This window comes from Rhinichthys klamathensis, unplaced genomic scaffold (genome assembly GCF_029890125.1).
Source record: "Rhinichthys klamathensis goyatoka isolate OS25496 unplaced genomic scaffold, OSU_Roscu_1.1 h1tg000020l_1, whole genome shotgun sequence".
In the NCBI taxonomy this organism is placed as follows: Eukaryota; Metazoa; Chordata; class Actinopteri; order Cypriniformes; family Leuciscidae; genus Rhinichthys; species Rhinichthys klamathensis.
In genome coordinates, this window is record NW_026606571.1 from 4,014,953 (window position 1) to 4,038,203 (window position 23,251).

General features: G+C 38.7%; 3 protein-coding genes across 4 annotated transcripts in view; 1 reads left to right on the plus strand and 2 right to left on the minus strand.

The window, feature by feature from the left end:
• The window catches only part of ankrd52a (ankyrin repeat domain 52a), a 28,674-nt gene extending 15,044 nt beyond the window's left edge, over positions 1-13,630 (minus strand). For both annotated transcript variants that reach the window (XM_056240184.1, XM_056240175.1), the window contains exons 1-11: positions 13,463-13,630; positions 12,748-12,831; positions 12,463-12,541; positions 5,337-5,407; positions 3,499-3,699; positions 2,574-2,661; positions 2,281-2,423; positions 1,248-1,460; positions 1,024-1,102; positions 818-932; positions 62-144 (exon numbers count right to left, since the gene is read on the minus strand). In XM_056240184.1, the coding sequence (XP_056096159.1) occupies positions 62-144; positions 818-932; positions 1,024-1,102; positions 1,248-1,460; positions 2,281-2,423; positions 2,574-2,661; positions 3,499-3,699; positions 5,337-5,407; positions 12,463-12,541; positions 12,748-12,831; positions 13,463-13,489 (1,183 nt within the window). In that variant the 5' untranslated portion in view covers positions 13,490-13,630. The remainder of the gene's footprint in view (positions 1-61; positions 145-817; positions 933-1,023; positions 1,103-1,247; positions 1,461-2,280; positions 2,424-2,573; positions 2,662-3,498; positions 3,700-5,336; positions 5,408-12,462; positions 12,542-12,747; positions 12,832-13,462) is intronic.
• Positions 13,631-16,353: 2,723 nt separating this feature from the next.
• taf8 (TAF8 RNA polymerase II, TATA box binding protein (TBP)-associated factor) lies at positions 16,354-20,423 on the plus strand. The gene is made up of 8 exons (XM_056240284.1): positions 16,354-16,559; positions 17,115-17,274; positions 18,189-18,287; positions 18,886-18,948; positions 19,044-19,168; positions 19,281-19,428; positions 19,540-19,682; positions 20,120-20,423. Exons 1-8 carry the CDS (start codon positions 16,512-16,514, stop codon positions 20,258-20,260), a joined length of 927 nt encoding a protein of 308 aa, XP_056096259.1. The 5' UTR covers positions 16,354-16,511; the 3' UTR covers positions 20,261-20,423.
• A 441-nt stretch (positions 20,424-20,864) lies between these two features.
• Positions 20,865-22,763, minus strand: si:ch211-66i15.4 (uncharacterized protein LOC560315 homolog). Its single transcript, XM_056240291.1, has 6 exons — positions 22,712-22,763; positions 22,491-22,636; positions 22,114-22,212; positions 21,889-22,022; positions 21,153-21,270; positions 20,865-21,007 (listed from the first exon to the last, which is right to left on the minus strand). The coding sequence occupies exons 1-6, from the start codon at positions 22,755-22,757 to the stop codon at positions 20,942-20,944; spliced, it is 609 nt and encodes a 202-aa protein (XP_056096266.1). The 5' UTR covers positions 22,758-22,763; the 3' UTR covers positions 20,865-20,941.
• Between the last annotated feature and the right edge of the window lie 488 nt (positions 22,764-23,251).

The following is a 23,251-nucleotide window of genomic DNA, read 5'->3' on the forward strand; positions in this document are numbered from 1 at the left end:
AAGGGACAACATTTTTTTCCATTGGCCTTTACTGTAATTTGTAGGGAGTAAGTGTGCATACCTGAGGAAAGTAGCTTACGACAACAGTCAGAGGACCCGTAGAGCACAGCTAAGTGTAGAGGAAACATCCCATGAATCCCTTGTCTGTAGAAAGAGGACAAACAAGCAAAGTATTTCACTACACATGCCACAGAAGCAGATTACAATGCAAACTAACAAGAGATTAGAATCAAGTTTCTCTGTAAATGCAAATTCCTTGTCTCTTGTGTGTATATAGAGTGGGTTAAGCTATGCCACTTTTAACTCAATTGTTAGAAAGACAAGGAGAAATGAGATGCATATAAAACCATAAAGCATCTATAAAATGCATATATTTTGCTGCATAATATTCACATTTTCATAAGCAAGAGAAAAGTGCAATACGAATATCTAAATGTAGTGGTACAATTTTCAACATTTTGTGGTGATTTGTAACACTAATACTATTTATATTACTATTTAGAAAAAAAAATGAAAATGAAAAGCACAAAAAAATACTAAACCTTTATTAAAAATTAAAATAAATGGAAAATCTAAAAATTAAAGCTAATTTAAAACATTAATAGAATACTATAATAGTATATACATTTTACTAAAATAACACTGCTTTAGCCTCTCATATACCATTTTGCATAAATCTTTAGCCAGATAATTTGCTTAAGGTTGTATATGATAGAGACATTATGCAGTTGTCAACATTTAGGAGACGATCTTACCCCAATCACTACAAAAAAGACCCAAACAAACAGTCTCATTCAACAAACGCATGATTCTTTACCTGGCTGTGTCAGCACCGTTTGTCATCAAGGTGCTGATAAGCAGCTCGTGGCCGTACTTAGCAGCAACATGAAGAGGTGTATTGCCATATCTGTCCACACAATCTATTTCCCCACCTGAGGAGAAAACAAGAGGAATTACGGGGTTTAAATATTACAAAAGGAATTCGAAATCAAGTGGAAAAGGAAAGAAGGAAAGACAACTTACCATTCTGAATGAGGATCTGAGAGCGAGTGAAACGTCCATGAATGGCCGCCATGTGCAAAGGGCTTTTCCCTTCTTTACTCTGCAGAGAAAAAAAAATAGATATCTGACTTAAAAAAAACACACCGTCTTGCTTAAAAACCCTGTGAAAGTGTTAAAAAAAAGTCAATTTAGATCATCCAATAACAGGGTGGTCTTGATAAACTAATCCCATTCCCTATCCAGACCTGCATGTTGACATCAGCACCGTTGTTGACCAGCAGTTCCAGGCAAAGAGCCCCATTAGTGGACACGGCAGCCAGGTGAAGGGGCGTGTAGCCACGGTGGTTGGGCTGGTTGACGTTTGCCCCACGGTTCACCAGCTCATTGGCTACGGCCTCCTGTCCCGTGTAGCAGGCCACATGGAGAGCAGTGTTTCCAAAGGCATTAGGCTCATCAATCTGAGAAACAGACACCATTGCATAAAATATTCTGTAAACCATGGATCAACCATCTATCTCTTCCGGGAACATAGACAAAAAAATATTAATGACTCATCCTGCACTAAACAGATTTTTGCAACCACCTAGCAAATAGAAAATCATGGGTTGTGACTGTATTAACCAGTGCTCGGGTAAAACATTACAAGTAAAGGGAGTTACAAGCAAACCTGCAATAATATGTTAAATACAAACTTACTTTATGTATTTAATCTCACTTTATTAACCAATGTCTTTGCTGCTGCCCTCCAATGATCCAATTCAACCAAAATAATAAGCAAAAACGACTTTCTTCTGCAATCCAGAAAGACTTGTGTGAAAGGGCATTTACATGTGCCAAGAATATAACCCTTGTTTTTTTGTTAACAACAACAAACAAACAAAGCAAGCCCAGCCGGCAAAAAGTAACAAAAGCATTGCAACAGGTTACTTTCCATAAATGTAAGGCAATTAGTCACGCAGTAAGTAACAATATTGTAATGCATTACTTTTAAAAGTAACTTTCCCCAACACTGGACATAACTAATTCGTACTGATCCTTTTTTTTTTAATTGAAAAGTCATTTGGTTACCTGCCAAATTATTTATGATATTCATGGTAGCTTGTTTCAGCCACAGAATAAATAAAAAACACAAAAGGTAATTGCGACTTTTTATCTCACAATTCTGACTTTATTTCTCAGAATTGTGAGATATAAAATCACAATCACAAGATATAAGGTCAGAATGCGAGATATAAACTTGCAATTCTGAGAAACAAAGTAACAATTGTGAGTGCTGACCTCGGCTCCATTGCGTAACAGGTACTTGACCACATCGACGTGGCCACTGGCAGCAGCAGCGTGGAGAGGGGTGTATCCCCGCTTATCCTTACAGCTCTTATCTGAGCCCTGAGACACCAGCAGCTTAACCACCTCCAGATGACCTGAGAGAAACAAACAGGTTAGTTTTTACTAGAACTAACAGGAATCACCACTAGCAAAATATGATGAAACACAATCTAACACAAGGAAAATTACGATTTAGCTACAGAAAACAAGTAAAACACTTCAAGGAGACCCAAATATGGACTTACCAAGGTAAGCTGCCCAATGAATGGGTTGCCTGTCCTTCTTGTCACTGGCACTCAGATTGGCTCCCTTGTTCAGCAGCAATTTAACCATCTAGTTGGCAGCAAAAGCACAAAGTAACATTGTATTGGCTTAATCAAAACCATCTGGGCATTAGAGGGACCCATTAGAAATTAATTTTAAAAAAATCAGTAACAATTTTAACATAATACAGGCCTAGATTCAAAACCAAACTGGCACTAGGGAAGTAAAGAGTACTAGTACTTCAGTACCATGTTGATTTCTATAAAAAAAAAAATGATTGTAATGATACCAGTTTTTGCAGTATTGAGTACTAAATGTACCAAAAGCTCTAAAAGCAATATTATACTGACGATCTGTATGGCACTTTTCACAATACATATTGTTTCAAAGCAGTTTTACAGAAAATGCTTGTTTAAATGTTCAGGAAGTATTCTGTTATCAGCCAGAGATAAGGGTGTTAAATTAATGTCCATATGGCAGTAATATACAGCTATAAGATGTGGTTAGTTAACGTCATGCATTCAGTTAAGCATGTTAGGCAGCAAAAATATATAATATATTTCAATTATTGTGACTGCACAAAATTTGCCATCATCTTGAATAATCGCAATCAGGAGATTGCTAATCGTGACAGGCCTAAATTGTAAAATATTTACTGGCAACTACTAGTGAAATTTGGTATTGTGACAACTATATAAACATTTCCAAATGAGGACCACAGACTAAATGCAGCAAAGGTTACCTAAAACAACTACAAAGAGACACGTCAAAACTGAATTATCTGTATTTGCTCTAATAGCAATTTGCACTTTCACAGCCTTGTGGAGTGCTGTAATAAAGATGTTGAGGGCTGATGGCCCACCCTGTCTTTTAATTCAGTGCATTAGATGACTAATTCCACCCTACCTCCTGGAAACCACTCTGAGCAGCATGATGCAGGGGCGATCTGCCCGTACGATCGGCCATATTCATGCTGGTCACATGGGGAAGCAGGGCCTCGACACAACGCGTGGCTCGGTTGGCTGCCGCAATGTGCAGTGGTGTCTGCCAGAACTTATCCCGCACGGTCACGTCAGCTCCCTTCCTCAGCAGCACCCCCACAGCCCTCTGGGTAAAAAAACAAAAAAACAAAACAATGCATGAATTATATTAAATTGCTCAAATGCTAAACAATGGCATGAGTAAGCGGTTACTCAGACTAAGCCTCCACTCAGGCATATAAGGCTATGTTCAGACTAGGGTTGTCAAAAGTACCGGTACTTCAGTACACAAGTCGGTACTGAAATTTAGAAAATGTGACGATACCAGCATTTCTGTAGTACCGAGTATATTCGGTACCCACTAATAGGCAACTGCTTTCTGTTGCTTCTGTGTTTATTTAAGCGCAGGGTTCCAGATCTGGTGTACAGCCGAAACAAACTTTGTTGCATTATTTTCCTGTTATCACTGTAAAGCTGCTTTGAAAAAATATTGTATTGTTAAAAGCGCTATATAATTAGATGACTTGTCGAACGTTTTTACTAGGATCACCGTAGACGATATATACCACAATATATACTAGTGTCTGTAAATATTAAACCGCAAAAAGACTTTGTAAATATTAATCATGCATGTTCTGCTTGTCTGTGTGAACGAATGGCACAGATGTGTGGTTTCATTTAGCACACACACACTCTGAAGCACACGTGACGCTCGCAGGGTCTTCAGTCTCAGGTGCCTCACGATATGAGGACATGAATGCATGAACTTCATCTTCACGGCCGCTGAGTCACTTCATGAGCATTTTACCGTTTCATTTGAGAAAAACTATCGCCATATCATACACCGATTTAGTCTTCACAGCAAACTGTCAAAATAAAGAAATAATTATATTAGGCTACGTTTTAGCTTCGTCTCAAAGTAGTAATAAAACTACTACTACTAATAACAATAATGTGTGCAAAGAAGGTTGCTTATTTTTCACTTGATCTTTTTATAAACAATGGTTTACTTTTAAACAGCATGTAGCCTTCAATGTTTATATGTATTATTTACTTATGATTACCATCAAATTATAAACTTATTGAATTTAATAAAATAGAAAAATAGTTCCAACAGATTTTGCTGTGGTACACACATTGTTACAGAGAATCGCAAAATTTTAATGGTATTGGTACAGACTACTGGATTTTTGGTATCGTGACATACCTAGTACAGACTGCAGGCAAATCAGATTGTTTCTTAAATCAGGTCGTTTCAGGCAGACTGTCCACACTATTAATTGCAAGTGATCAAATAGATTTGTGTATCCAGACATAACCAACCTATCTGGATGGGTTGCTTTGGTAATGATGTAAGTATTACCCACGTATGTGACAAGGCTTTCAAAACAGATGGAAAAATTGGAGGTGCATCATCTCGCTCTCCAAATAAGCACCCTGTCGAGTCATGGTGCAGAACTCAGCAGAGGACACTGGTTTACATGTATATGTATGAATATGTGAAAACTTCCAGCATTTCCTTCACTGGTTTTAAATTTGTCATTGTGTGTCACCTTAGGAGTGATGCAAAAGACAATTTAAAATCTGATTTAAAGTCCAGACTGAGATGCATCTGTAAAAATCTGATTGGAATTGGTGGAAACCACCTCCAAATGTGATTTCATGTGGTGTTTTTTTGCTGTACAGATTTTCAAAAACCCATCTGGATAAAACCAGATTTTTGCAGGCAGTCTGAACATAGCCTAAATCACACGTGCTGCTTACCTCATTTCTGGAAGCAGCTGCTCTGTGCAATGGTGTTAGCCACACATGGTCCTTTGCATTGACATTCGCACCTATGCAGTAGTGTGAAGTAAAAAAGAAAGAAAGAATGAAGTTAAAAAAAAAAAGACAAAAAAAGACAAATACTAGCATTTAAGTAACATCTTTCTACATTGTAAATTCCATTCATGGATAAAGGGCATTGTGACATGCAGCAGAGCTGTGAGTGTGACAATTTACACAATAATAAAAACATGGACAAATTTTTATTAAAACCCTTTATTTAATTTACGTGTCAGAAAAGAACAAATGCTGCGTCCCAGTTCGCATACTATCCGTCCTAAATAGTATTCGAAAATAGAATTAGTACTAGAGTTCTCAACGGGCCTGAAAATTACAACCCGACCCGGCCCGTGGCTTTTAAAGCCCGGACCCGATGTAACTCGACACATCAACATGAATTATCTGCCCGAACCCGGCCCGCGGCCCGACGCCACCCTTTTGATCGGTGAGTGATGTAGAATAGAATGACTGCTGCGCTTGACGCAGAGAGAGAGAGCACCGGCCGCGCGCGCGCACTCGCACGTCTCCCACGTTCCGGCCATCCAGCTGACATAAACCACATTTCAATAAACGAAAAAACCTATCCAGTGCAGGGCTCCAGACTAACTTTTTTCACCTCCGTCCTGAAAGCGTCCTGATAAACAATTTGAACCGTCCTAAAGTGAATGTCAACCGTCCCAAAATAAAAGTGTTGTTTCTGTACTTTATTATCATCTATAGTTGTTAGTCACATAATAAAAACACCATTAAAGTGTTTATGATATATATTATAATATTTAGTTAGCTCCATTCAAAGTAGTTATCTGTAAATAGGTAAAAAAAAAACAGATTAAATAAAAAATAAAAGGAGTTAAATGCTTTTTTGTATTCATGCAGAACAAATCTTTTTTTCTTTTCTTTTTTTTTCTTTTACATGGTTGGATTAAACAATAACAAATAAATACTGGTGACTACTTCTCAAAGTGGTAATGTGTCATAGCTGATCATCTGGAAATGTGTTATTAAGAGAAAGAGCTTTAAAAAGTGTAATATGACTTCTCTAGAACACAGAATTTGGGGAAAAAATCTGTGTCTCCGTCTCAGTCTTTGTACTGACTGAGGTCTTTGTGCCGGAGAAAACATTAACCTGTTAATATGAATGATTTTAAAGTTTGAACATGCAATACAGATACAGATTTAACTACTGTGACTTAAAAAAATATCTTAAAATTAAATAAAACCACTTTTCCTAGAATAGAACAGTCTTCTTTCCAATTAATGATATATGCATTCTTTTTAACTTGCATACATCATTCTTTATTTTTTCAAGCAGCAGACATATTTATTTGTATGAATTAAATATAATGAATCCTTATTAAAGCTATTAACGAGCAGTGAATGATTTTCTCTTTTTCTTTTGTTGCTTGATCAATATTAAGGACACAGACCGCATTACTGTGCGTTCACACCGGACGCGAATAGCGCGTCAAATTCGCGTCTACCGCGTCTAGTTTGACGCTTGACCACTTTGTGTTAATTCGCGTGTCAATGGCGAAATTGACGCGCGTAAAAACAAAAGTTTGAAGCGAAATTTACGCGCGTCAGAGGCGAAATCCGGAGGCGAAAGTTTCGAAACCCGTTGGCGGCCATCTTTTTAGATGTTTATCGAGCATTAGCATTAGCATTATTCGAGAGAGTCACCGCTCGTATATGCTCTGGAGAGCAGAAGCAGCTCCGTAGGGGACATCGTCGCTGTACTCGGGTCCACCAGAACCTCCGGAGGGTTTCAGGAGTTTCACAATTTGCTCCAGGAGCTAGGTTTGGTGGACCTAATGGTGAGGACGCTGATGAGGACAGCGTAGGCCGTATAAGCCCTCGGCCTCGAGTGGTCTAGCTATGCCTGTCGAGCCCGCGCTCTACAGCCCGGCGCGAGGTTCACCCTCGCCCGCATCCACCTAATCTGTCATTTATTTTTGTTTTGATAATAAATGAAGCCAGCCTCCAAAAGTGATTAATCTGTCCTGTGATTTTTCTCTCTCTCTCACACATCACTGTCCAGACACGAACTTATATGTTGGTTGTCTTTACATTATAATAATATTTCATATAATCTAGATATGGAATAAATAGCATTCAATGCAAAATGAATATGTCTCATATATTGAAATCAAGTTTTATGTGATAAAATATTTGCTTTGTTGTGCATTAGAACCACAGTCATATATTACAAAATAATTTATTGAAGCATCCAGATACTTCACCACGTGACAGCAGCCAGCAGCTAGGCTCCTGATTGGTTAACGCGGCGCGAATTGACGCAGAAGTTCAGATTTTTCAACTCGGGCGGCAGACGCGAATTCGCGTCAAACGCGTGAATGCACAAATAGCACTAACTAAATCATTCGCGCGTAACGCGCTTAACGCGCCAGACGCTCAATTCGCGCCATTCGCGCGAACTTGACGCGCGAATGAGGCGTATTCGCGTCTACCGCGCCGCGCTCTACGCCTCATTCGCGCCGCAGGAATTTTTTACGCGCGTAACGCGTCTTTGCATTGACTTAACATTGAAATCACTCGCGCCTGACGCGCTATTCGCGTCCGGTGTGAACGCACCATTAGGTTTATTGCCCACTGTCACTTTAAGACGTCGGATCTGTCCAATGAAATGCTGATCCAAATCCACTGATGCACATCCGATACACTCACAACTGTTTAAGACATAACCGACATAGTTTAAGTTAATACTCTCCAAAACGGACATTTAGACATAATGTTGTGTGTTTTTTGTCCATTCAGACACGAAAGAGAGCTCAATTCAGTCCTCGCGTGCTGTGTGTCTATGGCTGGACGCTTCGGTCGTGTGTGCGCACAGAAAACCGCACCGAATAGAGCTTTTTTTTTGTTGCGTCGTCACTCTTATTCAGATATATGTGCGCTCTACTCATTCTCCCAGACGTTTACATGTTTTAACGTTTTATGAGACATGCAGTGCATGCCAACTCGTGTGCCGCTGGGTAGATAAGCACGTTAATACAAAAACATCTACCACAAACGCAGGACATCTCTGACTGGATCTCTTCCTAAATCGTCACTATCTAACATTTTTGTCTATTTTTTATTCATTGAATATCCGTTGTTTAACCAGCGCAACATATTTGCGATGTCATTAAGCCATTTGATAGATGTACCGCGGAACAAGTCTCCGGGTGAGTAGCCGGCCAGTGATAGTAACTATAGTAACAGCATGAGAAGACGCGCTCCGTTGTAGTCAGCGCTTGGTCCGTTAATTTTGGCATTTGGCATAAGTAAGTTAGCCTAATAGGCTAGTAATAAATGAACACACATACAAAAATGTTTTGCGTCCTGTAGGCGTCCTGGAAAATGTTTCTGTTCGTCCTAAACACATTTTCTATCGTCCCCAGGACGATAGGACGCCGTTAGTCTCGAGCCCTGATCCAGTGATTAAATGTTTTCTGTATTGACGCAAATCTTGTGCGATGTCCTAAACTGCCGAGATAATCACACAACGTGTGCCGTGGCTAGACGTCCGATACGCAAACGAATGACTCATTTTAACCATTCACTTTAACTCAACACCTGAACTCACGAGACCTCTGAATCGGTGTATAAAAAAAATCGGTAACAATTAGATTAGTTAACATTTACTATTTAACTGCACTTCTACAGCATTGTTAATTTCAATATTTAGATGGTCTGTATAGGCCCACTATATGTGTTGTTGCCATTAAATAAGCGCATTTAGTTTCATTTTTGTTAAAATATTATAATGTTGTTGTTTCTTTTACATCTATGCTGATTATGAAAATTGAACAGCATGAGTAAGATGCGCAATTTATCGGAAGATATGATGGGTCAGACATGATTTTGACCCTAAATTAAGTTTTGTTTTGTAGAAAGCCTTTCTTTAAAGTGAATTTCGTTTTGTATAAATTGTATCTTAATTTTAATCAATTTTTCATCAACCAATTGCCTATAATAAATAAGAAGCAAATATTGCAGACAATAATGATCATGATATAGGAGGCGCGGGGGCGATTGCATTGCACGTGAACTGGAGCACATCTCATCATAAATTTTGCTCATTTAAATAATAGTGTGTGTGTGTATATATATATATATATATATATATATAAAATTGCGCAGCTCCCCCTGTCAATGATCTAGCACCCCCTCAGCACCTGCGTTAAAAATTATCTGGCGCCACCCCTGAGCGACTGTGATTTCACCTGCGGCAAGTTTACTTTTCACCAACTCCATCTTCTTCTCCGGGCTAAAGGCGTGCACGCAGCGGCGTCAGGTCTGCCCTCGCGTCGCGATGCACGTTGCATGCAGCAGCCAGACTTTCTTTACAGTGAACAGCAGCGATAAATAATACTTTTTTTTTTTTCACTGTACAATTCAAAAGATTAAGCCCAAGGTCCGACCCGACCCGAGTCATTTGCAAATATTTTCGACCCCAACCCGGCCCGAACCCGCGGGTCCCGTCGGGTTTGTCGGGCCGACCCGACCCGTTGAGAACTCTAATTAGTACATCCCAAATCGTAGTGTGTTGAAATGAGTGTTCCAAAGATACCCGGATGGTCTACTATTTCCGGTCAGAATCCGAAGTGCAGATCGATGCGCACTCTAACGGCTAATATTACCCACAACCCATCACGTGTTGGACGAGGATTCGGTTAGAACTACAAACCTGAGTAAAAAGTGTTCAAAAACTACAGACATGGAGGACCCGTGAGTCCGGCGGTTATGTAGAGAGGTTTAGATAAAGGCGTTTAAGTGATTCGTTATTAGTATCTAACCTGACGAAAATGTATTTATTCAATGTTGGCTACATTATATTGCATCTGCAGCAGCATTGTGAACTTTTGTAAAGATACGTTTAGCCATTAACTTTTAAATGCATCATTTATATTCAAATTGCAAACACATGAGGAGAGTCTCCACATGAAAGACCCACGATTGGAAGGGGAACGTGCTACATTTCTCTCCGAAACGGTAGGAAATTAAATTAGATTGAATGGAGGATTTTAACTGTGACAAGATGATTGACAGTTTACAGTGACAGGATGCACGCGACAGAGCTGTCCGTTAAAGATGACGTAGTAGTATGTCCCAAAGCTTGCCTACTCTTTTGCTACACACTCAAAAGTACGTACTTTTTCTTTACAAAAAGAGTACATACTTTTAGGGTGTAGTATAAGTAGGCGAATTGGGATGCAGCTAACGACTCTACTGCTAAAAGAAAGTTACAATTTACAAGACAAATATTGAGTTCCCAAATACACTTTAATTTCACAACATTTGCAAAGATGGAGTTAACGTGAAGCAGCATTAACTATATTATACTTATTATATAACAATATTATAAGCTGCACACAGATGAGAATATACTAGAGAGCTGCTATATAGGAGAAATTGAAGTTGTAGTGCTAAATGAAAGTGACACTGACACTGTTTTTCCACGTTTTATACTGTAATTTACAGTATGTTTTATACTGTAATTTCTAATTACAGTAGTAGATTGCAATTTACCTGTGTCAAGTAACAGGCAAAATCCCAGAAATGGTGCATTCCACGGACGAGAATCCATCAACCACATTATTAGACTGTTTTCTAATGGTGCGTTCACACCGGACGCGAATAGCGCGTCAGGCGCGAGTGATTTCAATGTTAAGTCAATGCAAAGACGCGTTATGCGCGTAAAAAATTCCTGCGGCGCGAATGAGGCGTAGAGCGCGGCGCGGTAGACGCGAATACGCCTCATTCGCGCGTCAAGTTCGCGCGAATTGAGCGTCTGGCGCGTTAAGCGCGTTACGCGCGAATGATTTAGTTAGTGCTATTTGTGCTTTCACGCGTTTGACGCGAATTCGCGTCTGCCGCCCGAGTTGAAAAATCTGAACTTCTGCAGCAATTCTGCTGTCACGTGGTGAAGTATCTGGATGCTTCAATAAATTATTTTGTAATATATGACTGTGGTTCTAATGCACAACAAAGCAAATATTTTATCACATAAAACTTGATTTCAATATATGAGACATATTCATTTTGTATTGAATGCTATTTATTCCATATCTAGATTATATGAAATATTATTATAATGTAAAGACAACCAACATATAAGTTCGTGTCTGGACAGTGATGTGTGTGAGAGAGAAAAAAATCACAGGACAGATTAATCACTTTTGGAGGCTGGCTTCATTTATTATCAAAACAAAAATAAATGACAGATTAGGTGGATGCGGGCGAGGGTGAACCTCGCGCCGGGCTGTAGAGCGCGGGCTCGACAGGCATAGACCACTCGAGGCCGAGGGCTTATACGGCCTACGCTGTCCTCGTCAGCGTCCTCACCATTAGGTCCACCAAACCTAGCTCCTGGAGCAAATTGTGAAACTCCTGAAACCCTCCGGAGGTTCTGGTGGACCCGAGTACAGCGACGATGTCCCCTACGCAGCTGTTTCTGCTCTCCAGAGCATATACGAGCGGTGACTCTCTCGAATAATGCTAATGCTCGATAAACATCTAAAAAGATGGCCGCCAACGGGTTTCGAAACTTTCGCCTCTGACACGCGAATTAACACAAAGTGGTCAAGCGTCAAACTAGACGCGGTAGACGCGAATTTGACGCGCTATTCGCGTCCGGTGTGAACGCACAGTAAGGCTGCATGGTGTATTAATACCATTTAAAAACCATACTATAGCATAGTGGTATGGTGAATTCACAAAGGCTGCAATTCGCCATTTGTCGCATTGTGTAGAATCACAAAATCGAGTAATAAAAAAAAAAAAGGCACCCACTATTTTAACATTCACAGTGAAATAGACCTTCACCAGTGAGTATATCGGGGCCTTTAATTCATTATTAGCTTTTCATCAACTCTCAAACCCCCATTTAGGAAACCTTGATATAGACTGAATTTAGGCAAATGGGCCATACATGTTACTATTTCTTGCATTTGAGCAAGGCTTGAATTCTGTATTGACCAATCAGCATTTGAGACCAGAACTATCCATTTTATCAATAAAAACATATTACATGTGGTGGCAGCAGTGCTGTATAACTTCATACCTGCATTGATGAGAAGCTCCATTATGTTAACGTCCCCCAGCCAGGCAGCAGCATGAAGAGGTGTGCGGCGCTCTTGGTCCTGACACGAGAATGGAGGAGGAAAAAAGGTAACAGATTTTTTTTTTTAACTTTCTTTTCCACACTGACGATTTTTACAGGCACACACAGCCTATATGTGCAGTTATTCAGAAAATCTGTCCATTCTTACTAATATTTTATGCCATCACACAAGCAGATGATGCACATAATTCATGCTCAAACTAATATATGCCATTTAAAACCTACCAGTGCATTGACTTCGTCTTTCTTGTGCAAAAATAACTTCACTTCATCTGCATTTCTGTTAAATATGGCCTGGACCAGAGGCGGCTGGAGAAGGAAAAAGGGTGGTTGTTAAGAAACTGCAATGAAACATAACAACAAATTTAAACCCTTTGTTTTTAATTACTTCTGAGTGCATAACTTTGAATGCCAATTGTGAGGTGTATAGCTGTATAATTATGATCAAATATGATTATCACTGAATATCATTAACAAGCTGGCTGCAGCAAAACAACACACATTGCTATTGTATCTACGTAGATAGATATGCGTACAATGTTATTATATAAAGAGATTTCTTAAAAAACGTAGTATTTGTTAAATAGGTTAATAAACATGTGCGTTTTAAAAACATAAGCACACAATAAATGTTTTCCTATGCGGCTGGCTGACACCCAGCTCATTAGGCTAGCTGGCTGGCTAACGTCTGGGCGTGATAGAAGGGATATTTTTCATTTATAACCGCTCTTTGGTAGTCCTACCCTCATTACACGGTGAACCCGTGAGGTTTTTACCAAAATTAATAACAAAAAAAACACGTTTTGATGCAAGAACTATAGGGGAAATAGGATAATCCATCGTCGGGAAGCTAGCTAACATATCAGGCTCTGCATACAAGCGCAGAAAGCGAACAACAATGTGCTTGATTTATGCCACTCGTGGAGGTAATATCCCTCACCTGGTCTGAAATATTGAGAACCCCCATCTCCCTGTGTCAGTCGGGCCGAAAGTCCCTCATCAGTAAAGAATCGAGCCTGGGAAACCAAGACTACAATCTTGTGTTGCGATTATAGACGTGATGAGTGCGTCTTTAGCTGGTGAGGCAGTTGAAAATAGCGACAGCAGCGTGATGGCCGCCTGCTGCACCAACTTTCAAAATAAATGCCCGTGAGCTAAACCTTGCAAGGGACCCCTCTATAATATATAAAGTATATTAAAAAATATAACGGTAGTTATATATTTCATTTATAAAAATAATTTATTATGTATATCTATGGTTTTGGGGGCCTGGAAATGCAAACTTCTGAAAATGGGTTTTCAAAGTGCAAATTCCCCAACACTTGCAATTACAGTACAGTAAAGCCATTTTTTACACACCTGAATTAAGGCTGCACTGTGCCTGTTCAAAATTCTGTGTAAAGACGTAATATACCACATACAAGCCAGTCTAAAATGTGTCTGCTCTGGCCCACCATAGACCTTAGAATAAAGGTATACGGTTAAAATTACTGTGTAAATGCATTTATGCCACCTGAGCAGCATTAAACAGTCTGTATAAAGACACCTAATGCCACTTCAGAAGCTATTCTGTGCCACTTTTGCTGTGTAACCTGTAAAGAAACATTTGCAATTCAAGCATTTTTTCACAATATTGATCCAGCAAAGCTTTACATTTGAACAAAAATATATGCCTACTGTTAAAAACTATAGATAATATTATAATGAAGTATAATCACAATATCATGATTTCTAAATCATTTCAAATCAAATCAAATCAAATAATTTAACTAAACAATAGCCTATAAAATTATGTAAATGTTAAGATTGGTTAAAAAATATTTTAATGCAGGTCTTAATAACTAAAAAATATTGTAGGCCTATTGAATAGTTTTTGAGAGTTTAAAGTAGATGTTCTATACACAAGTTTATGAGCCGTTTCCGCTCTACATCCTAAACTCCTCCCGTCGATGCAACCCACTTCCGTTCTGGCGGTCTGGGTTTGTTTTGCTAGCTAGCTTCGACAAAGCGCTGATATCGCAGTGACATAACAATTACAACATGAAGAAAGGTGGTTCGGGAACGATGTGTGTGATAGTTGGTTGTAAACACTCGAGAAAGCACCTGAACGAGTGGTTAGATAGAGAGTTCTACGACCGCAAACCAGCTACGAAGAGGTCCATGCGCTCCATTGTTTACACACAAACACACTCACACAGTATCGCGCCCGCGCCTCTCTCTCACACACAGTTCGATCGCCTAATTATTATCATCATGGCTCACACACACACACACACACACACACACACACACACACACACACACTTTGCACTCTAGCTAAGAAGCCTATGATATAGTTCGGATCGTCAGGAGGACATTCACTGACAGCGCGTTCTCTTTTGTCTTGTCGCGCATGAGTGGTTAAAGCATTTGCGTGAATAAGAGAATGGTCATAACCCTAGCAAAAGGATGACAGAAAGAACAGATGTTGCGTTTGCATTAAATATTTTAACACGTTAAAGCTGGACAAAAATGAATCGGGAAAATATTTTTCTCACGGCCGCACGCCGGAGATCCGGCACGGTGGCGAAAAGTGATTGCATTATTTATTGCAATAAGTAGAGGCTTCAATCGTTTTGTTGTAAGTAGAATAGGCTACTGCATTTTAAGGGGTTAGTTTCGACATTTAAAGGTATTTTAACCGGTAAAATGGTTGGTTGGTACACAGCAGGTAAAACAATGCAGAGTCATAAGGATAATTGCAAAAGAGATCATGTCTTTATTTATAGCTCAGCAGTAAGTCATGTTATAGGTTACAGTCCGTTTTCCAAATACAAACACGTATTCCATCCGCAACAACATGCTTCTTTTATTTCCTATAATCATGTAAATGTCTTCCCTGATTAAGCTATAAACTGCAAACACTTATTTAGCCACAATTGTTGTTATTATGTTAAAAGAAACATTAAAGTAACACACAGATACATTTGCTATTACCACGGACATAAACTGATAGTTATTTGCACGTTATGTCTGTTTTATCTAGCTGTGTATGACATGACACAACCGACTTTGTTGCTGTGCAGATATTGATATGCCTCGACGGCTTTCAGATTGTCCAATTGCTTTTCCATCTATTGCCATGGATTGCACGAAGTAGGAGCAAATCTCGCTGTACGTTATGCTGGGCCACGTCGTCATGTTAGTGTTCTGCACTGAATTCGGGTGGGGGATAGTAACGCCATCTCCAGTCGTGGAACCGTCGCTGTGTACACCGGCAGACGCTGTGTGCAAACCTCTTCCGGCGGAAATGAAGTGCATTTAAGTAGAGTTATGGCGGCGCCCATGATTTGGCGCGTAAACTTGTGTATACTGAAGGGTGATTTGATTGTTTTCCTTTTTTATTCAACAGGATGAGGCGTGTTCTGTGATTCTAATCCTTGGCTTGGTATTTTACAAAATGGAGTTCATACCCTCTTCTATTCAAACAAATAAAATAAATGAGCAAACAAACCTTTCTCGTTTATCATTTAACAGTTAACATTTTAGAATGTTTAAGATTAGTTTTAGGATCATGCTTTTTAAAATTAATGTTGGAGAAACGCTTCCCAATATATTGTGTTGTTCAACAAACAACCACATTATGTGTCAAAGTTCATACATCCAAACAAACTGTTCCGTATTTTGAAGCAATTGTAAATATGCATATCTACTAAAAGTAATTTTTTCAACGGTTAGGAGTTCAATAGTATATAGATGACTTCAAAGACAACACACAAATCTATATATATTTTTTACTCTATACGTCTGCAAGTTTATTTGGTGACTTTTATTTTGGAAACACACCGAAAACAACAACCTTCCGGTGGCCCTGTTGGAAATTCTGATAGGGTTGCCATTTTCACTCAATATAAAAAAACAAAACAAATACAGTCTTTGGTAAACGCAGACCGCACAATGAGTTTATTTGCGAATATTAAACAGCAGAGGAAAAACCACTAGAGTAAAAAATGGCAGACCCTGTAATGATGGGGAGCGGATCTTTAAACTCCGGAAGCGTAAATATCTCCTTTCATTTCTCTTGCTTGCTGCCTGCTAGCTTAGCCAAACAACAATAACTTTATGACTCTGTTTAAATATAAGGCATGTTTAAAGGCAAATGTGTCCTATATTTAAAAGTAGACACTGTTTCCATATGCAAGCACTTTTTTTATTATGTTTTATTATGTTATGCATAAATAGAAACGACATGTGGTCAATACATTTGCTGAGCTATCTAATAACAGTTCAGTGTCTGTTAGCATAAAGTCTAAAACTTAGTGGTCTTGCATCTTATGCCCAGAAATGCTGTTGGAATACACACCCCCCAAAAGACACCACTGTCCCTAAAATGTTTAACTTGTCTCACAGTTTGACCAGGCTGGATAAGCAGCAAAACATCTAAGGCTGGTTTCAACTTTTTGATTAGAGCCATAAATAGCAGGAACCAACACTTGTTTTTGAGACAGCCAAACAATTGCCTTATTTTTTTAATAATGCAGATAAGTAAAAAAAAAAAAAAATTTGCACAGGACATCCTGCTCTTTAATACTCTGTTCTTTTAATAATCGCAGCGCTCTGGGAGCAGTAAGACCAGCACAAGTCCTACAGAGAACTATCAGCTGGCTCGGAGACGCACACTGCAGGTGGTGGTCAGCTCTCTGCTGACCGAGTGTGGCTTTGAGAGCGCTGAGAAAGCTGCGGTGGAGACACTCACTGAGATGATGCAGAGCTGTGAGTCCTTCATTGATCTTAAGCAGGTCACCAGTGAGGCTTGTCAAATGTTTAGCTTGGACATAGACCATCCAGGGATGTAAAGCCGGGTTCACACTGTAAAGTAAAAGTGACGTGACGTTTAGCCAGGTATGGTGTCCCACACTCGGAATTTGTGCACACACCCAGCAGTGAGCATTAAACACACACACCCAGAGCAGTGGGAAGCTGATTAATAACCTTTGGAATCAAATTTGACCTCAGACGAAATTCTGGCAGTGTCAGAAGTTTTGAGGCGCAGTCCTGCAGTGTGGCTTCTCCTACGACAACCGTCAATTCAAAAACTGATTGGGGCGCAGAACCTATTGAGGCAATTAGTGAGACAACAGCAAATCACCACTTGCTGCACACACAAGTCTTGGTTTTTAATGCAAAATGAATGCTAGAAATGGTGTCTGTTTGCTAGTCACCAGTCTAACATTAATGATAGCAGATCCTACAGTGTGACATGGCTTTTAGCAGGGATCATGTCTGTACAATGACAAGCAACAGTCATTAAGGACTATTATAAATCGTACAGTGTGAACCCAGCTTTAGATAAATATTATCCAGGAATGTAAGAAACACTTTGAGTTCTTAGAATTTCCTTTACTAACAAAACATAACCTGCTTATTCCATGGTATAATTTTAATTATCTTATTTTTAGTATATTGTAAATAGCATGATAGAAATTATATATATATATATATATATATATACACCTGTATATAAGTTTGTGTATATGTATGTGTATTGCATTTACATTTTTTAAAATTATTTTATTGTTTATTTCATAATTATACTATTAGTATTGAGTTTTTATTTCAAATTCAAAATGAACAGAAGTTTATTTGATGTGGTTTTCCTTATTGAGAGTCTCATTGTCTTGTGATAGATATCACTGAGGTTGGACGTTGTGCGAAGGCAAACTGTGAGCACACAGCTAGAAGCACCCCTACACTCTCTGATGTGGTCATCACTCTGGTCGAAATGGGTTGGTTCCCCTTTAATCGATATATAGTTAAAGTATAAAAGATTTCACTTCTTTACTGAGCCCCTAAAGGGACCTTTGCAAAAAAAAAAAAATGTACAGACTTTTGCGTGCGCACAAGAAACTTTTCACATGCCCAGGGAAATTTGACGTCTGCCTTAACGAAAGCCAGTTTGAGCACTTTTACTGTATCTGTCTTTTTTTAATGGACCCTTGAACTCGGCAAATAGGACAATGCACACAGCCGTATTGTGGCATTAGCCCATTTCACAGCAGTTTCTCAGCCGTCACAGAGGATAAGTGGACATAAGGCCGTGATATTAGAGGTATACTGCCCTAACGAAAGCCACATTTTTAGTAAATCGATCTTTATTAATTTATGCACATCAGTACTCTCCTTTTCTTCATAGTAAAATGGCAGTGACGCACAAAGGAAATAGGTCATAGAAATACATAAAACGGAAGTTGTAATGTGTGAGCATGTAAAAAATGTCTGTAAAAAGTCTGTATATTTTGTTTCTTTAAGGTCCCTAAAGGGGCTCTGTACTTCTCTTTGTGGTTGAATCATTTTCATCTGACGTTTACTTTGTCACATTTACAGGTTTTAATGTGGATACTCTTCCAGTGTATGCCAAAAGATCACAAAGGATGGTCATAACTGCACGTATGTGCACTGTTTTTCACTAATATATCCATTTATTTTATATAATCTGCTTTGACTGTTCCTTTGTAAATGTATAACACTTCTGCTTTGAACAGCTCCAGTAACAAATGCTCCAGTGGTCCCAAAAGCCCTCATGGCTGGACATAAGCGCACTCATCCACCACACATCCCCAGCCACTTCCCAGAGTTCCCAGATCCTCATACATACATCAAAACACCAGTAAGTCCTCTATTGATTACCTGTCACCCTGTTATTGTGCAACTTAACTAAGCTTAACAACCGCTAACATTAAGCACATACATTCAGCATCTCTCACTTTTGTGTGTTTTAGACCTTTCGAGAGCCTGTGTCAGATTACCAGGTGGTGAGAGAGAAGGCGGCATCACAAAGGAGAGATGTGGAGCGTGCTCTCACACGCTTCATGGCCAAGACCGGAGAGACACAAAGCCTTTTCAAGGATGACATCAGTGCATTTCCTTGTGAGTTTTTCTGTCCCATATATCACTATTTTCCCATTATTCTTTGACTTCCCATTATTCCCATTATTCTTTCCTAGTGAATGTTTATTCATCTGTTTATTCATCTGTCAGTGATCGCTGCAAGGCCGAGCTCCATCCCTTACTTGAGCGCCCTGCTGCCCTCTGAACTAGAGCTACAGACCCTGGAGGAGACGGATTCATCCGAGCAGGACGACCAGACAGACACAGAGAACAACCCCAGTCACATCATTCAGGCAAGCCTAAAGCTTTTTTCCTTGTCAAAATGTTTGTTTTATGCAAGAAAATGTTTGCTTGTCTGTTGTTTTTCTATATTTTTTTATACATATAAATAATCAAATAAATCAATAATAATAATAATAATGTGCTTATTTACACACACACACACACACACACACACACACACACACACACACACACACACACATATATATATATATACACATACAATGCATACTATTGGAAGAGATAAGTACATTATTACTAATTTATAATGTTATAAATGTTACATTTTTATATATATATATATATATATATATATATATATATATATATATATATATATATATATATATATATATATATATATAATAAATTAATAATAATAATGTAAAAATTATTCTAATAGTATACATGTAAAAAATTGTATTAATTATTTTCTTTCCATTTCTAGGATGACTCGGGTGCAGATAAGGAGAATGCAGTGCTGCCACCTGGTGGTGCTGTACCTACAGGGAAGGCCAATGAGGAAAACATGATTGACAACCCATACCTACGGCCAGTCAAAAAGCCCAAAGTGAGAAGGAAAAAATGAAAACTGATTTGACCCGGCTACTTCTACATCAGCAAGTTATGACGAATGATGACTTCTTAGCACTTGCTAATCACATTGTGCCCCTTGAAGTAACAGCAAACACACGGAGGAGTCTTCAACAACTGCAATTTGGAAACACAGTGGTCCATCATGTTACTGACGTTGGTTTTCCTATATCTCAAAAATTTTAGATGGAATTCACACAGGCAACTTCCCTAAAGAGTAACACCCCTTACAGTTAATCGTTGGCAGTTTGTTTTGATAAGCCTTCCCTTGAAATGTCATTTAGTTTTTACAGTTCTCCACACATCAGAAACATGACATTCTCTTTTGATTTGTGCGTATTTGTTACTCATTTGTGAATGATGGTAATACATGTGTTTTATTGTTTATTTTAAGCTGTTGTTTCAAAAGGACAAGTTGAAAATTAAACCAGAACGTGGGGATAAAGTAAACATCTCCATTAGAAACATGTGTCCTGTGTCTTGTTACTTTACTCACTACTACATTAGTTAAATTTTAAGTAATTTACCTGGATTGAGTCAAATATAGGACACCTCAAAAATATGGTTTCAAACTGGACATATTAAATGGGAAACAAGTAGAACTTGTCTTTTAAAGCTTTAATGTTTGTATACATTGAGAATCACACTGCATTGTTGTGGTAGTATTTTAGAGTCATCAGTAAAACAAGCTCAGATATGCCACCCTGTTCCTCTGTTTCCTAAACTCTTTGTCATGGAGGAGCTGCATAGACAAAACACATGAAGTTAAAAATGAAAAGAATATATCAGCTAAGGAAAAATACATTAAGCTCAACAGACTGTTGTGTAGATACTTTTATTTCTTCTTTGATTTGTAATTTTCAGAAGTGTGTCAGACATATCTTTACCTCTGTCCGCAGTGCTCTTCTCTCCAGCAACGGCACTTTTGACCAGTCTGGAGAGCCGAATTTCATTGGCCACGACACCCTTTTGCTTGGGATGGTATTGAGAGTATATGCCCCTGGACTAAAAAAAGAAAAAAAGATATACATAGAAAGTCTGGGATTCATGTCCTTTAAACCTGGAATTAAACATTTTAGGATGTCCTTGCTTATACAGAAGCACATAGATGCTTTTTGAATCATTCCCAAATAATGCCGGAGGACATAACCATCAGGTTCACATACTTGTGGAGTTCAAGATGGTCATTCTGAAATTCATGTTGATTTTTCAATTCAACATTCACTGATTGTTGTTGGTAATATGATTTGTAAAGCACCAAAACAAGTAAATTACAAAAATGAAGAAAGAAACATTTTCATTTTTGGACCCCACATTTCTCTTTATTTATTAATGCTTTGTATTAATGATTTATTAAACCCAGTATATAAATAATTAGATGGGGGGTATAAATATAAAAATAATTTTAGATTAGTGGTTCTCAAGGGGGCAGAGGCATGCAAATAAATAAAAACGTCTATTTTTATAATATACATTTTCCAATAATACATTATTTCAAGCTCTAGCCTATTTTACTGAATCCCTAATCCTTTTTTCGGTAAATCAGGAACAACTGGAAAAATCATGGGGCCTTCAAACACAGCTTTTGATAGACTTATAGTCAAATGTTCAAAAAGATCATACCCAGGGGCAGGGCTGGAGTCTGCATTTGAGGGCCTGGGTCTTACAGTGGTACTATTGAAGGGAGTTTTTCCTGGAGGACACACTTTAGACTGCGTCCAGTCCTGCTGGTATTTCTGTGGTGAAGGGGTGGCTGTCTATATGCAATTTTTTTGTTTTAATAAAAAACAAAGAAAATTGTTGTGATTTTACTTAGAAATGCATAAAATATAGGCCTAACGTACGTACCTTAAACGGAGGCAGAAAGCGTGGTGCAGTACGGGCTGCTAACACATATCCCCTCTTACTCTCAGGTCTGTGTTGGAGGTCATATATAAGAGTGCCCACCTGTGAACTGATAAGTTAGATGAAAAGAATAACACGTTGCTTAACGCTGCAGTCCATAACTTTTGGAGCTCTAGAACTGCATCTTGCAGAAGAACATTGTAGCCGGAGCTACTTCTCTCTGTTATGACACGAGTCACGCATGTAATTTACCGTAGTGATTCAGGATAAGACAATTTCATGATGTACTCGCTCATTATATTTTTGTACATCTTGAACACAAGAGTTAAGGACTGCAGATTTAACTTATAAGTTAATAACGGCCCTGCTTTCATGCATACCGTGTGGTTGTCGTAACATCCAGGTCCTAGTTTCTTGGAGTCAGTTGAGCCGCGCAGTGCGAGCATTTCATTGCCCATGCGATTAGGCGCAAAATGCGTTGGGAATATAAGACGTTTCTGGCAGCTGCCGAACGCGACCAGTGGAGCTTGAAAGTTGTTAAAAAACAATTAGTACATTTCATTTTTGATGGCAAAAGATGTCTGGTAATGGGTACAATTACCTGCGCCCCGTGTCGCCATAGCGTCCTGATGTGTACTGGTAACCATGGTAACCAGGTGAAACCGAACGCAGACTTGGATCCACTGATCTTCTATATAATGATAATGTCATTCTATATAGATCAGTGCTTGGATCAGGAACGTTGGACAGCTGGATTGGGTTATACTTTAAAATACTGTTCCGTCATTACACTTTTTCAAAATGATGCTGAAGCAGAATTAATTTCTCTCACTGACCTTGAAACTGTTGAGTTTACTGTACATGCTTTTCATTTAGAGTTTTTTACTGTAACCTTTTTGGCTTTTGCAGTTGGGTCACTGTATTTTCACTGTATGCCAAGGTGGGTATAGACATTCAATACTATACAATATTCAGTACAATTCAGTACTATACTTGCAGTGCATTTAGTAGCCTATACAATTTATTCACCTCACATAAGTTGTCATAACGAATTACAAAATTTGTTTAGGCCTACTTTGTTTTTTTCTGTAACTGCATGCTTTGGATTCTGTGTTCTCCATTTTTTGACGTAGTGTCTAAC